This window comes from Barbatula barbatula, assembly GCF_947034865.1.
Source record: "Barbatula barbatula genome assembly, chromosome: 2".
In the NCBI taxonomy this organism is placed as follows: Eukaryota; Metazoa; Chordata; class Actinopteri; order Cypriniformes; family Nemacheilidae; genus Barbatula; species Barbatula barbatula.
The window spans coordinates 26,854,900-26,868,158 of record NC_136767.1 but is presented as its reverse complement, the minus strand read 5'-3'; the positions used below and the strand labels follow the sequence as shown (position 1 = coordinate 26,868,158).

The following is a 13,259-nucleotide window of genomic DNA, read 5'->3' as shown; positions in this document are numbered from 1 at the left end:
AGATTCCAAACCTTCGGTATTACTGGCTTTATGAGACTATAAACTCGGGTACAAGATGTGCTAAGCGGTAGCACTGACATCACCTTCCTACCCCATTCATTTTTTGCAATTCGCTTAGATTTGAAGAGAGTACAATACAGTAGGATCTTAACTGAACCCAACCTGAGTAAATCATCAGAATAAATACCATCAATAATCCACCTACTGGTCCCAGGCTTGATTTTTGCCAACTCTGACTGGACTTATTTTCTCTGGTTCCTCCATCTGAAATACTTTTTGATTTGCAACTCCTTTTATTTCAGATCCTGCATTGGATACCGTGTCGTTGGTGCAGACGGAGTTACAAAGCTGCACGGATCTCTTCTGCTCCATCTCCAGACGGGTTCCCGTGTTCTTAAGATCGCCATCGGTGTACACTCTGTTCCTCATGCCAAAATTCACAGCAGGTTCCCGCACCTCTCCTCGGTTGGCTTTCCGGCACATTGCGTTCCCAGCCGGCACCCCACAGCAGCACGAATGCGTCCTGCACACCGCCTTAAAGCCTCTCTTGAAGTTCTCATTGTAGTACCCGTAGATGATGGGGTTGACGCTGGAGTTTGAGAACGCCAACCAGTGAGCGAAAGGAAAAATGTAACCGGTCAGTAATTCCAACTTGTCCTCATCCAGACCTCCATAGTCCGTGAGGAGCATCAGGGTCCACAGAGGCAGCCAGGACAGTGTGAACAAGAGCGCCACGATACCCAGCATCTTTATCACCTTGATCTTCTTTTGCGAGATGATGGGACGGCCCTCGTGCTGGACCCCGTGACTCGGAGGAGAGACCTGAGGCTGGCTGCCTTCCAGCTGATCGTTCCCTGTGATCACAGAGGTGGTGTAGAGTTTGATCCCGATTCGCCCGTACATAAGCGTGATCAGGGTGAGGGGAATCAGGTAAATGTGCACGAACAGGACGGTGGTGTAGACCTTTCTCATCTGTGGGTTGGCCCAATTCTCAAAACAGGAAAAAAGAGGGTATGTGTGGTTGTAATCTTCATTGTGCACCATGTAATGATGCTCCACTCTCTCAACTGTTAACGTCACAGCCGAGGGACACATTATCACCACCGCCAGCATCCAGATCATCACTATGGTCACCTTGGCAACCAACAGGGTGAGTTTGGGTTGGAAGGGGTACACAATGCAACGGAACCTGCATGGAATCGGAAGAGAATACTTCTCAGCAGGGATAAATCTATCAGGCATTCCAGTTTTGGTGTGCATTAAACCCCTCTCTGTATTTATAATCCTTTTCATCCACTCACACTTTGAATACTATTGTTCTATTGCACTCCCTTTCATCATTTGCACATTTTCTGGGTATTCTCTACGCTCAACCTATTGTACTATTATATTGTGTTGTTTCAGAGCAGCTTTTTTAGAAAAATAGTATTGAGAGGTGATATGATGTACAATTCTAAGCTGTAAATTAGCATAAATTATACAGTAGATTTAAAACCAACGTACAGCAATAATATTGTTACTATATGAAATGTCAACGGAGGGATGTGGTTTTAATTTCTAGATATGTTTAATTGATGGCAAGTTAACATTTAGATCTCGTATAAAGAATCTGCTATATTAGAAATAAAACTTGTTAAAGCTTTGCTTATATTTTCTACAGTGATCAGTTTGTAGTGCAGGCTTCATTTTAGTATTATTTGGCTGTTCACTATTTCACATTACTTTTAAGGTCATACTATATGACTCTGGACCACAAAAACAGTCAGATACCAAACTTGAGTGGGTAATTTCCAAAGATTGGGCAGTATGGCCAGTATCCGGCCATTTTTGTTTGCAATTTTACTGCATCCACTCACAATTGTTTTATACATTTACGGTAGAAAATGTAAAAAATATCTTTGAATTTTCTAATTTTAATGTATATTGCTATTTCAGCATTTTTTTTCTTTTTATTTTCAGGAGAAATATCCCTTCTATACAGGTCTATGTAGTTTTCCGTATGTGATGTCACTACTAACCTGTCCACGGCGATGGCCACCAGCGTGAACACGGAGGCAGATACTGACATGCCCTGCACCAACCCGCTCATCTTGCAGACTGTGTTTGTGAATGGCCAACCTTGGGTGGAAGATAAAGTATACAACATTATAAAAAAGGTAATCCGTGGTCCGCTCAATCTTTTGATGCTGAGAGAGAGAGCACAGAAAAGGATCTCTAGCATTATTTCAGTGCCATAAACTACGGTAAACCTGCAAAACCGGTTTTTCTCTCTGTAACCTTACAGTGAGTTACACACTGCATTAAGATTCTCTAATATTAAAGGATATGTGCACTAATATCACAGACGACTCTGTGATCACGACTCCATACCCGTCAAACATGCCCATCATGTACACTATATGCTGTATGAAAATACTTTAATGTACCTTTGGAGACTGGAAACGTAAAATTGAATAAATGCAGCGCTGTAATAACTGTGGACAGGATTTCGGTAAAGCTGTTTGTTTTTCACAAACTTATTTTTTTTTTTGTTCATGGTAAGGTAAGGGGTAATAGGGATGTCTTTGTTAAAATAAAGAATAATAATTTCCATTTTATTGGCATATGTCAACAGTCACATAACAATCTCATCTGCCCAAGCCATGTATGAATATTGCAAGATGAATAATATTTGTTACATTCTGTGTATATATTTAAAATTTTAACTTTACTCCATGTGCCAGTGTTGCACAGTCGCAGTTCATTGCGCTTAATATCCGCGCGCCTATTGGATTAAGTTACCTGTTTTTATATGGATGTCACAGATTTGAACTGCTTCCGCTTCTCATGCAATAAACTGCACTGTGACAAGGTAAAACATGTTTTGTATTTAATCCTGCATATGATCAATCAATAATCATTGTTTAGATACAATGTGGTATAATTTGTGGTTCCGTTATTTTGGAAAGTTGTTGTTGTATGGCCAGAGGAAATTTTGCCATTCCCTAGGTTTTGGTGAAACGCCGCCACTGCACACAATGCTGACCTCCAAACTGAAGTTTTGTGGTTGCCTTGACTCTCAATACCCACCACAATTTTCTAATATTCTGTCTTGGACATTTGCTGAACTGTGTAGAATAGTCCTGAAATGGTAATGTGTTAAATGGAGCTAAAACTATTTTTTTCATGCTTTTAATTTTGTTCTTTCACCTGTCTCCTCCAAAAGATGTATACACAAGGTCTCAGAAACTACTTGAATACTCAAGTCTACAATTGAAAATCAAAACCTCACACGTTTCTCATTCAAACCTTCCGAAGCCAAAGTAACAATTATACAATCCATATTCATGGTATTCATAGCTCCATTTACATAATGGCAACAATTTCGTTTTTTTAATTTCTCCTGAGAAATTACCGTAATAAACAAATATATAATACAAAAAAATCTCTCTGGGGTATATGTAGCGTTTTATGAATGATAAGTAAGGGATAATGTACAGGCAGCCGGTTGTGATCGCAGAAATAATTAGAAATATTTTATACGATTTATTAAGATTTATAAGCAATTTTGTTTGATCATTTGAAAATATAATGTCATATGGGTTATTAAAAGACATATTTATATTTAACGAATCAAGCATTCCAATAAAATCAATAGTTAAGTGCTGATTGAGTGATTAGTTGGGGCTCATTCTGGACAGATGTGGCAGGTGGCTTAAATAAGAAATAAAGACTTCTAGACTAGACTGAAAAGAGAGTTGAAGAAAGACCAGCAGGGTGGACCACCTGAGGTGGCTCGGGTCTTTCAACAGTTCTAATCTAGTAGTCTGCTGTGGCCAATATATTTTTCTTTACAGTGTTTTTTTGCTTTTCCAGAGGAGCAGCACCAGCTCGCCAGCTGTGATTCCAAACACATCAAGAGATCTGTGTTGTAGTCTCACCATGGACTAACTGGGGCAGTGTGAGAGAAAACAAGTATTGCGGTCCATCATAAAGAATTGTGTTATTTTATTACGTCTTGGCTTTAAGAACCCCACAGCCCCATCAATACAGCTCAAATAGCCCTTCATTGACACCGACACTGGAACGTATGTTGCATTACATTGCCTATTCAATACTATGGATAAAAAACAGCACTTGAAAACCTTGTACACACATTAATTTGTTGTCTGTTGATATAAAGGCAACTGAATACAAAGAGAAATGATGAATCTTAGTAATTGCTAGATGTTTTATTCTATTAGTTTAATATGACAGTAAGTGAATACTTTTCTTAGTACTCTCTGGAAGACACATGCCGCTGGCTTGGAATAGTTTAGACAATGCTTCGATTCAGAGAAGTTTTATAGCCTGGGCACATACAGACTGCGCTGGCCTCTATATACTGTATATCCAGTATGTCCATAGCATCATAGACCTGTACTGTATGCACCATAGTTGAAATGATCAGCAGAATTGGAGTTACAGTACAGCTACGGAAAAATTAGGAGACAATTTTTGAATTTACTACTTATAGGTATGTGTTTAGGTCAGATTTTTGTTTCATTCTGAAAAATACTAACAATATAACTCTGAAAATTCCAACATTTATTTGTAGAAAATAAAAACAGGTCAAAATAACAGAAAAGATGCTCTGTATTTTTTCACAACTCAAAATCTGCAAAGAAAACAAGATCGTATGCACTTTTTGACAATACAATGTATTTAGGAAAAGTAAATAAAATTGATAATTTCTGTTTTGATCAAAGTTTACATATGTCTTGTCATGACGTTGCTGTTGGATGACTTTGTCACTCCTGAGGTTTGATTGATTGATCTCGATGTATTGATTTCAATGGCCACAATACATCTAGAAATGCTGATTAAAGGAAAATGTGGAATTGTCTCATAAATATTATAGTCCATGTTTAAAAAACATACAATACATATAAAAATATTTACATGTATCTCAATTTATAAGATGTATTGTTTAGAAAATTGATTTAGGTTGTATGAATGCTTTCAAAGGGTTTATTACAGTAATGCCATAAAAGCAAAATTTTGGTTTCTCCAAAGAACATTTTCAGTCAGTTCTTGATGTAAGAAAGATTGTTTTTATTTAGTCTGTAGAACAAAGTGCCACAAAGAACCGTGTTTTTTTTGTTGCAACAAACGTTCTGTGAATGTTCTCCATGAACTACAGCTTGACATGGACCATTTTGTAAACCTTCCTTTCCAGAGCTTGCCAAATCTACAATATTTATGTATAAAATGTATACTTTTTTTACAGTTTGAATGGAAACTCTAGTCCCCATTTCCAGCCAAGGCATTCTACAGCTACTTACCCTGCAAAGAAAATAATAGAGCAAATCCAGGCAATACAGAATGTTTACATCCATTGTAACAATTGAAAAACCTGCATTTAGAGTTACACATCGGTTGAATTACTCACGAAGATGGTCTGAATTATGCCTGCTCAAATGCAGCTCTCTTGATAAGTACTCTGATGTGTCTTTCTATGCTATAAGAGAGGGTTCATTGCTGAAATGTCTTATTTTATCCATTAGATACAAAGAAAACAGCACATATAATAGTCGTCTATGCACTGTAAATATGATGGTGAACCAGGCAAACAAGCAGTAAAAACCATAAAAAAAAGTTTTGAGTGCAAATACAGAAATGGCTACCCCGGAGCATGGTACTATAAAATAAATTGAAGTAGTAACAAAAGTCGGCACACCAGAGCTCCAAAAATATATAAAAAATACTTTATTATTTAAAAGACTTTCGCATGGCGCTTGGCGTTTCGAGCACACAGGCTCTTCATCAGATAATTCAACAATACTTATGAACCCCAATGTATACCTCCAGGTGTACAAGGATCACATGTCATCCAAAACATGTTTTTTAAATAAAATACAATTATAATAATAATAATAATGCATCAATAAATATACACACGCAAAAGTCTAATTCAAATTTCATTTAAAAAGATCATAATCCAATAAAATTATAAATGATGCACCTGCAAACATACAAAAGAAACAAAACATTATTAACAATTATTGAAACCAAAATCTTTGAAAAAGTGTACAAAAACATCATATTAAGGAAGAAGCATAATATTGAACAAATGGACGAATGTCAAAGTCTTCGTGTCCAATTTAACTGACTCAATACCGATATACTTTAAAGTAGAAACTGAATGTCTCATTCCTACAAATGCCGCGCTGACAAACTCTTTTGATCCTGGTGTCTAATTCCACAACGATGTTCAGCAATCCTATCTTTTACTTTAAAATAAAATTGAAATGTGAAGCAGGCTTTAAAATATCCCCAAGAAACGAGATGTTGTTACATAGAAAGAAACTTTAACCCTTGTGTAAAAGTAATGTGTCATTCAAGTTTTACTAAATGGAGTGCAAACCATAGCAACAACAAAAAAGATTGAAATATACATAGCAATTTATATAACCACCTTCTTTTTAACATTTTGATTTGAGGTTTTGATGAGAAATGGTCACGACTTCTGTTGCTACTAATGGCCAACCACAAGCCAATTTTCAATGCGCCGTTTAGTAGCAGAAATAACTTTTCAGGTATACAACCTTGCTCGAAATCATAATTTCACTGGGGCGTTTCAAGTGAAGTACAAAATCATCAACAAATATAAGATTAGATGTGTGTGCTGTAGTTTGATAAGGTCAACCCTGTATATGAGCTACATTGCGAAGAATAAGAAACGTCTGACTGCAGGTTTACTTCAATAGTCATTCAAGACACTTGCTCTACAGAGAGACTTGGTTAAATGTTTTAAGATTAAGAGTTAGAAATGTTCCTTCTCATTCACGATTACATTCTCTCTCTTCTAGGACATATAGCAAGAACATCATTTACTTGTATGTGCATGTCTGGACCGCAGTGAGTAACCAACTTAATCCATACATGCTACCATCTCAACATCATATTTTAGCATGCGGCAAAGCTTTGTATGTGTTACCTGTAATGAGGTTGTCTAACAGGGTTGTCGGAATGCAGAAAACCCCCACAAGAAGGTCGCTCACGGCAAGGTTGAGGATAAAGAGGTTCGTGACTGTTCTCATGCGTCGGTTCTCCAGCACGATAAGACATACCAGGCCATTTCCCACCATGCAAAGCAGGAAGATGAAGAAATAGGCCAGGGTCAGGCCGGCGGCCACAGGCAGTGAGTGCTGATAGTAGGGGTAGTATGTTATGCTGGTGAGGTTGGTTACGTTACTGCCGTTTATGATGGCGTACGGGAGGCTGCTGTTTGAATAAAGCGCAGAAAGGCCTGACATCTCCATTTCCGAAGGTTCTTTTTCCATGCTGCCCGGAGTCTAAATGTTCCTTTTGGGAGTCCTGAGAACACACACACAGCGCAGTAGTCAATTTACATATATTAATGAATAGTATGAATAAAATTCATTTATATATTAGTCGTTTCAAAACAAAGACACCTGATGACTTTTAATTGCGAATTGTGCAAATGATTTGAGCAGCGGAGAGTAGGAGCTAATGACGGTAGGCGTCAAGATAATGGGAATGTGGAGTCGAATTTAACAGGACAGCTGGACGTGTCTGATGCGTGCCGTATGAAGGCTTTCTTTTTCTAAAATCTCTCTCCAAATGCAAACAACTCAAACAGTATTTCACAGCGGATGTTAGCAGTAATCTTCTGGCCTTTTGTGATGGTTTTACAAGTTGGTTATGTGCTTTATTACAATCTCATTAGTATGTTTTACTACGAACTGCTTTTCCCCCATGTGATACAGGTTTATGAGTGGGGTTAGGGGTAAGGTTAGTTAATTCTTTATTGTAAATACATTTTATTGTTAACGTTTTTGGACAATGTGCATCGTACAAGTTCATCACACTGTGCTTGTCGAAATCAACCACACTGTAAACGATTCCAGTTAACATGGTATTATTTCATCTGGGGCGCCAGAAAAAAATTTTTACTTTTTAAATGACATGTTTTTCGTCTAAGCTAAAAATCATTCACAATTTTCAATTCACTCACAATCAATTTTATTATTTATTGTAATTCTTTATTTTAGTGTACATTTTTGGACAATTCCCATCGTATATCAAAATTAGCTGCACTGTAAAAAATCCCGCAAAAAATGAGCGCCAGAAAAAGTTAAAAGAACTTTTTTGCAAAGTTAAATGGTGTGGTTTTTTCTCGTGCTATTGTACACTCAACGTTTTTACCACATTCAAAAACGGCAAAATTCTGTAAAATTACAGTTTTTTTACAATGTATGTTTTCCCCCAAGATCAATTGGATTTTAATGTAAATGTTTAAAGTCCAGTGTGTAATTTTGTGGAGGATCTATTGACAGAAAGGCAATATAATATACATAAATATGTCTACAGAGGTGTATAAAGACATTGCTAGTGCCATGCTTTATCCACTGAGCTACAGAAAAGCTATTACCTTATTACTTTAAAATTTGCTATTTCTATCTACATACACCACGGGTCCCCTTTCATGGAATTCACCATGTTTTTCTACAGAAGCCCTAAATGAAAAAACTGCTCTACAGAGCATGTTTCATAAATACGTTATCTCCTTTGGCAAAGAAGCGAAAACGTGATAACATCTTAGTCGAAAGGGGGGGTGGAGTGAGCCATTGGCTGCAATTCACAACCTGACACATCACAAAGAAGTAATTTTGAGGGAATCTCAATTGAGGAGATGATACTGACGTTCATGTCCTAACAGCCCTTATTGTTCTGTCTGTTCTGCTTTGGAAGCCGGTAATCAATGTTTTTCACAAGTCAGTCCGACATCATTACCAAACCAAATGACCACTATAAATACCGATCAGCAAGAAAATAGACACCTTTTAGACACAAATATACAGCTTTTAAATATTATTTTCTTCTCACTGGGTTCTATTTATAAGATTGCGATTGGAAAAGGGACTGAAGCAACCTGTGCGGTCTCAATTTCAGCAATGTCTTGTAGCATGCTGAGCAGTGAGGCTGTGAATATTCTCTAAAATCTGCATCAATGTCCGCACGGCCCGAGGACTGTGTTTGTGTTCGTGTGAGACTGTCTACAAGGCCACTGTTAATGACAATAGAGGGCAGCATTTACAGTGAATCTGTTTTTCTGAACCACACATCAATTACTGTGAAGTGTTTTAAGAGATATTGCTCATTTATTTGTCTTAATGAACTAAAATTGTTAGTGGAAAATGAGACGGACAAAGTGCGATCCACAGTTGTTGATTTATTTTTGAACATATGTCCAGGAAAGTGTACCGCTTACATTGCAAAACAGCACGGCAGTATTTTTGCTGTCCATAAAATTGTCACCAGGAACACATACAGAAAGCATCAGAATCGCAACGTAATTGACAAGCACGATTTGCAAATGTCACAAGGACTGGTTTCCATGTATTTTAGTGATCCTTTTACGGAGCGATTATAGGTTGCTTTTAAAATCTCCACTTAATAAACACCTATTTACAAGAATATTGCAAGAATAAGGAAATCATTTGACATTAAATAAAATAGTTCACCCAAAAGCTTTTGTAGCATGCACAAAAAAAATAACAGCAATTTTTTGTATGTCTATGCGATGCATCTGCAGGAGAGCAACAGTGAAAGAGCTTCATTGAACAGAAATATTGTTAGTTCCACTTTTATTTATTCCATACGTATGTTGTGCTTTTGTGTCACGAAGGATTTCAACAGTCCCCATTCACATTCATTATTGTTGTGATTCCAGTGGGTTTTCCCTTGTTTTGTGTTGTTTACATTTACATTTAGTTATCCAAAGCGACTTACAAAGAGTTCGGGGAGCAATAAGCGACATGTCATACTAAGAGAAATAGTACAATAGGTGCTAATACAAAGTTACTAGTTTCAACAAAACCACTACATGTTGAGAGAAGAGGGTTAGTGTACGTATTTTTTTTTCATATGTCTGTCAAGTATTCGCCGAAGAGGTGTATTTAAGTAGTTTTTTGAAGGTTGTGAGAGATGTGGTTGACCGTGTTGTTGGCTTAGTTTGTATTATTTACTGTTCCTGTTTATGTTGTAGTTCGTTGTAGTTTTTCTTGTTGATTGGTCTTCCCCATGTGTGTCTTTTTGGTTTGTTACCCTATTTGATGCTGTCGATATAGCCCTCGTGTTTAATTTGCCAGTTGTTGTTTCAGTGTCCCTGTTATTTGATGGTTTTATGGATTAATGTTGTTTCTTGATTTTTCATTCTTTCATTTGTACTTAAGTTTTTTTGTTTAATCAAATCTTATACTGCCCATGGATCCCCTTCCTGTCTGGCTTTTTTCGTTAAAATAACTGTATATGCACATTTTTTTCTGTTAAACCCAATTACCACATCAAATAACAGAAAAAAAAGCTTAAAGCACAAAAAATCTTTTTTTAGAAGCAAATTAAAGAACACATGTGCTTTGAACACTGTCCTTTCATTATTAAACCGAGAATAGGAAGCTGTAATGCCTGACATTATGGTCATTAGGAAGATGGCATGTAATGTTACATGTCTTACAAAAGTAAGTTAAGATTAGAAAGGCCAGGGGTCCGTTTCGGAAAGGAGGTTTAGTGAAAACTCTGAGTATATTATCCCTGAAATGAGGGAAACTCTGGGTTTTCCGTCTCAGAATGTGAGGTATGTCAAACCTCAGAAAGCAGGGGAACTCAACCCCATTTCTAAAAGAGAGGTCACTTATACTCAGAGACAGTAACCATATTAACTTACTCTGTGAACCTATCTTGGTCGGGAGCAAGTTTTCTTTTGTAAACCCAGAGTTTATTTCCATCTCCCCCTTTTAAAGCGCACGTGGTGTCCCTCATCATTCATTCATTACTACAGTCGTTGATGGTACACATTTTGATCACACAGAGACCATCTCGGCGACTAAAATGTATTATAACAATTAAAAAAAGTAATTTTTGTACAAGATATTTTAATAACCCTTATCCTTGCTTACTTGTTTGAATAAAGCAAAGATTATTATTTGGTATTCACTTATTTGTATGAAAATATGCTATATAAATACATTTGAACACTTTATACTTACTGCATGAATTGAGTCATTTAGAAATTTCTCATTTAATCAACTTTGCCAGCACAACGTTTCCAGCAGAGAGTAACAGATCAGTAAGGTTTTATTTTGAAAAACTATTAGGTTTAACAACTAGCTAACTATAGCCAACGTCTTGACGCTATGTCTAGACGCAATACATTTTTTGTGCAGCGGACAACAGCCATAGAAAACGAGGCTGAATCCTAGGACCGACAAAAAGCTTATGTTTGAATAGTCAGTTTCAAATTCTTTCATTATGAAACTCATGTACACACAGGCTGTGAGTGAGAAGCAGACTGTCCTTAAAAGGTTGGACATGGCCCCACTTTTTAGAAGCAGTCTTTGTGCACAACCTGGTGTTGATGTTCTCCAAATGTTTTGAAGTTCTGCAGTTTTGGAACAGTGTTGTAAATAAAACCACTGATTTCTAATTGTGTCTCGTTTGGAAGACCCAACTAAGTAGTTTTCCTTTTGTAATGAAACACAGTATCTCCAAGACATGGTGGCAGCAGCAACAACACTACAGCAACACTACAGCTGGCAAAGACACGCCTTCTCTCTTTGTGTTTACATTTTGGCTGGTGTTCTTCAACGGTTCTCACGAAATGACGTAGAAATGTGGGGGCTTGTTTAAACAAGGCGTTTAAGGCAGGTTTGGATGAGCCTCTGCTTTTAAATAAAACAACTCCTTTGGTTTGGGATTTAAATTTGATCAATTTTACATATGCATGGACAACACGAAATCGCATCATATGACTCACCTTATACAATTATTATACCATAAAATAAAATATAGATTAATATTAACATAAATTAAATGAAATATAAATAGTTATACTCTAAGACACTAGCCAAACCCAAACCGCAAGGCGTGTGCGTCCGGTGAAACGTCTATAGTTAACCCTTGCCTGTATGCATGCATGCTAGTATTTGTTTTATTAAGTTGACTTATTTATCCAAATAATATTATTTATATTGCAATCTAGTGTGGAGGACAGAATTCAGAAATATTGTTGCAAAGGAATGTTTCTGAATAAGATATTTAAAAACGGTTCAGTGGCACAGAGAGAACACACACATTATTGCCACCTTATGCCAACTTTCTGTGACAACTAGCCCCGACTATCTGTATGATGATCCGCAGGTGAATCATACAAACTGCACTTTCAATGCAGGAAGTATAGGCTGAATGAAAACAATTATTTGATCAGTGCTCTGATAGCTTGGCTTGAGTTCTCCCATAAATCCAGTTCATATACTTTTATAGTTTTACAGTATAAACCGAGGTCAATTTGTGTCTGATAATTGGTTTCTGTGTAAGAACTGTAGCAGTAATTTTGACTGTAACTTGCTGAACTCAGGCTATAACTGGTTCCAGATATGAAACTATAATTAAAATAGTTTATAGTGCCCTCGCTAAGTTGGTCAAAACCATGGGAATTTTGCCACACATGTAGAACAATAGAGCTATTGCTAATTTTCTTTAAAAAATAAGAGCTTTTTGAAATTCCAGATGTCCAAAAAAAGGATAGAATTGTGTTATTTCCTGAGGCATGTTTACTGATCTTGTGATGGATGTGCTTATGAAGACGCTTTGTGTGGCTTTTTCATATTGAGAGTGACTTTGACAAATCTTCTGGGGATTTAAATCACTGTCATTTATTATTCCCTTTAAAATGAAACATTCGCAGCATTCTGGGACACATTGTTTAACGCCACCACGTATTTATCAATTCGATTTTTTTGACATTCTTTTTTATTATACTTAAAGTACAATAGTTAATTTATTATAGATCACAAAATTTTTATAGATCAAATATTCTTTTTCATATTCGTAAAGCCTTTATAAAGGAATATTCATACTAAATATTCACTACATGAAGTTAGCTGTCTAGCGATGTGTGTTAATTTGCATATTGATATAATAGGCTGCACACTAGTTTCGGAAAAGAGTAGTTTTATAAGTTCTAAGAAATGCATGGAGGATGATTAACTGTACATGTTTTTGTACATACAAGCTTTTTCAGGCATGTACAACTGTTCTACATTAATGCCCTGGGCTTTAGAATTCATTGAGGTCAAAGGACCATAGCAACCCTTTACCAAGAAATGTCTATTTTTGCCTACACTCCCACAGCATCCTCAATACCCAGGAAAATTATTAATTCACCCTATTACCTTAAGCAAACTAAGATTCTCTGTGTTATGAAAGTCCAGCGA

At 36.7% G+C, this 13,259-nt stretch overlaps 1 protein-coding gene across 1 annotated transcript; it reads right to left on the bottom strand.

The window, feature by feature from the left end:
• Positions 1 to 201: 201 nt before the first annotated feature.
• Positions 202 to 7,304, bottom strand: npffr1l2 (neuropeptide FF receptor 1 like 2; the record flags this gene model as incomplete). Its single annotated transcript, XM_079471777.1, has 3 exons — positions 202 to 1,189; positions 2,019 to 2,118; positions 6,959 to 7,304. The coding sequence occupies 3 exons, from the start codon at positions 7,302 to 7,304 to the stop codon at positions 202 to 204; spliced, it is 1,434 nt and encodes a 477-aa protein (XP_079327903.1).
• Positions 7,305 to 13,259: the final 5,955 nt, after the last annotated feature.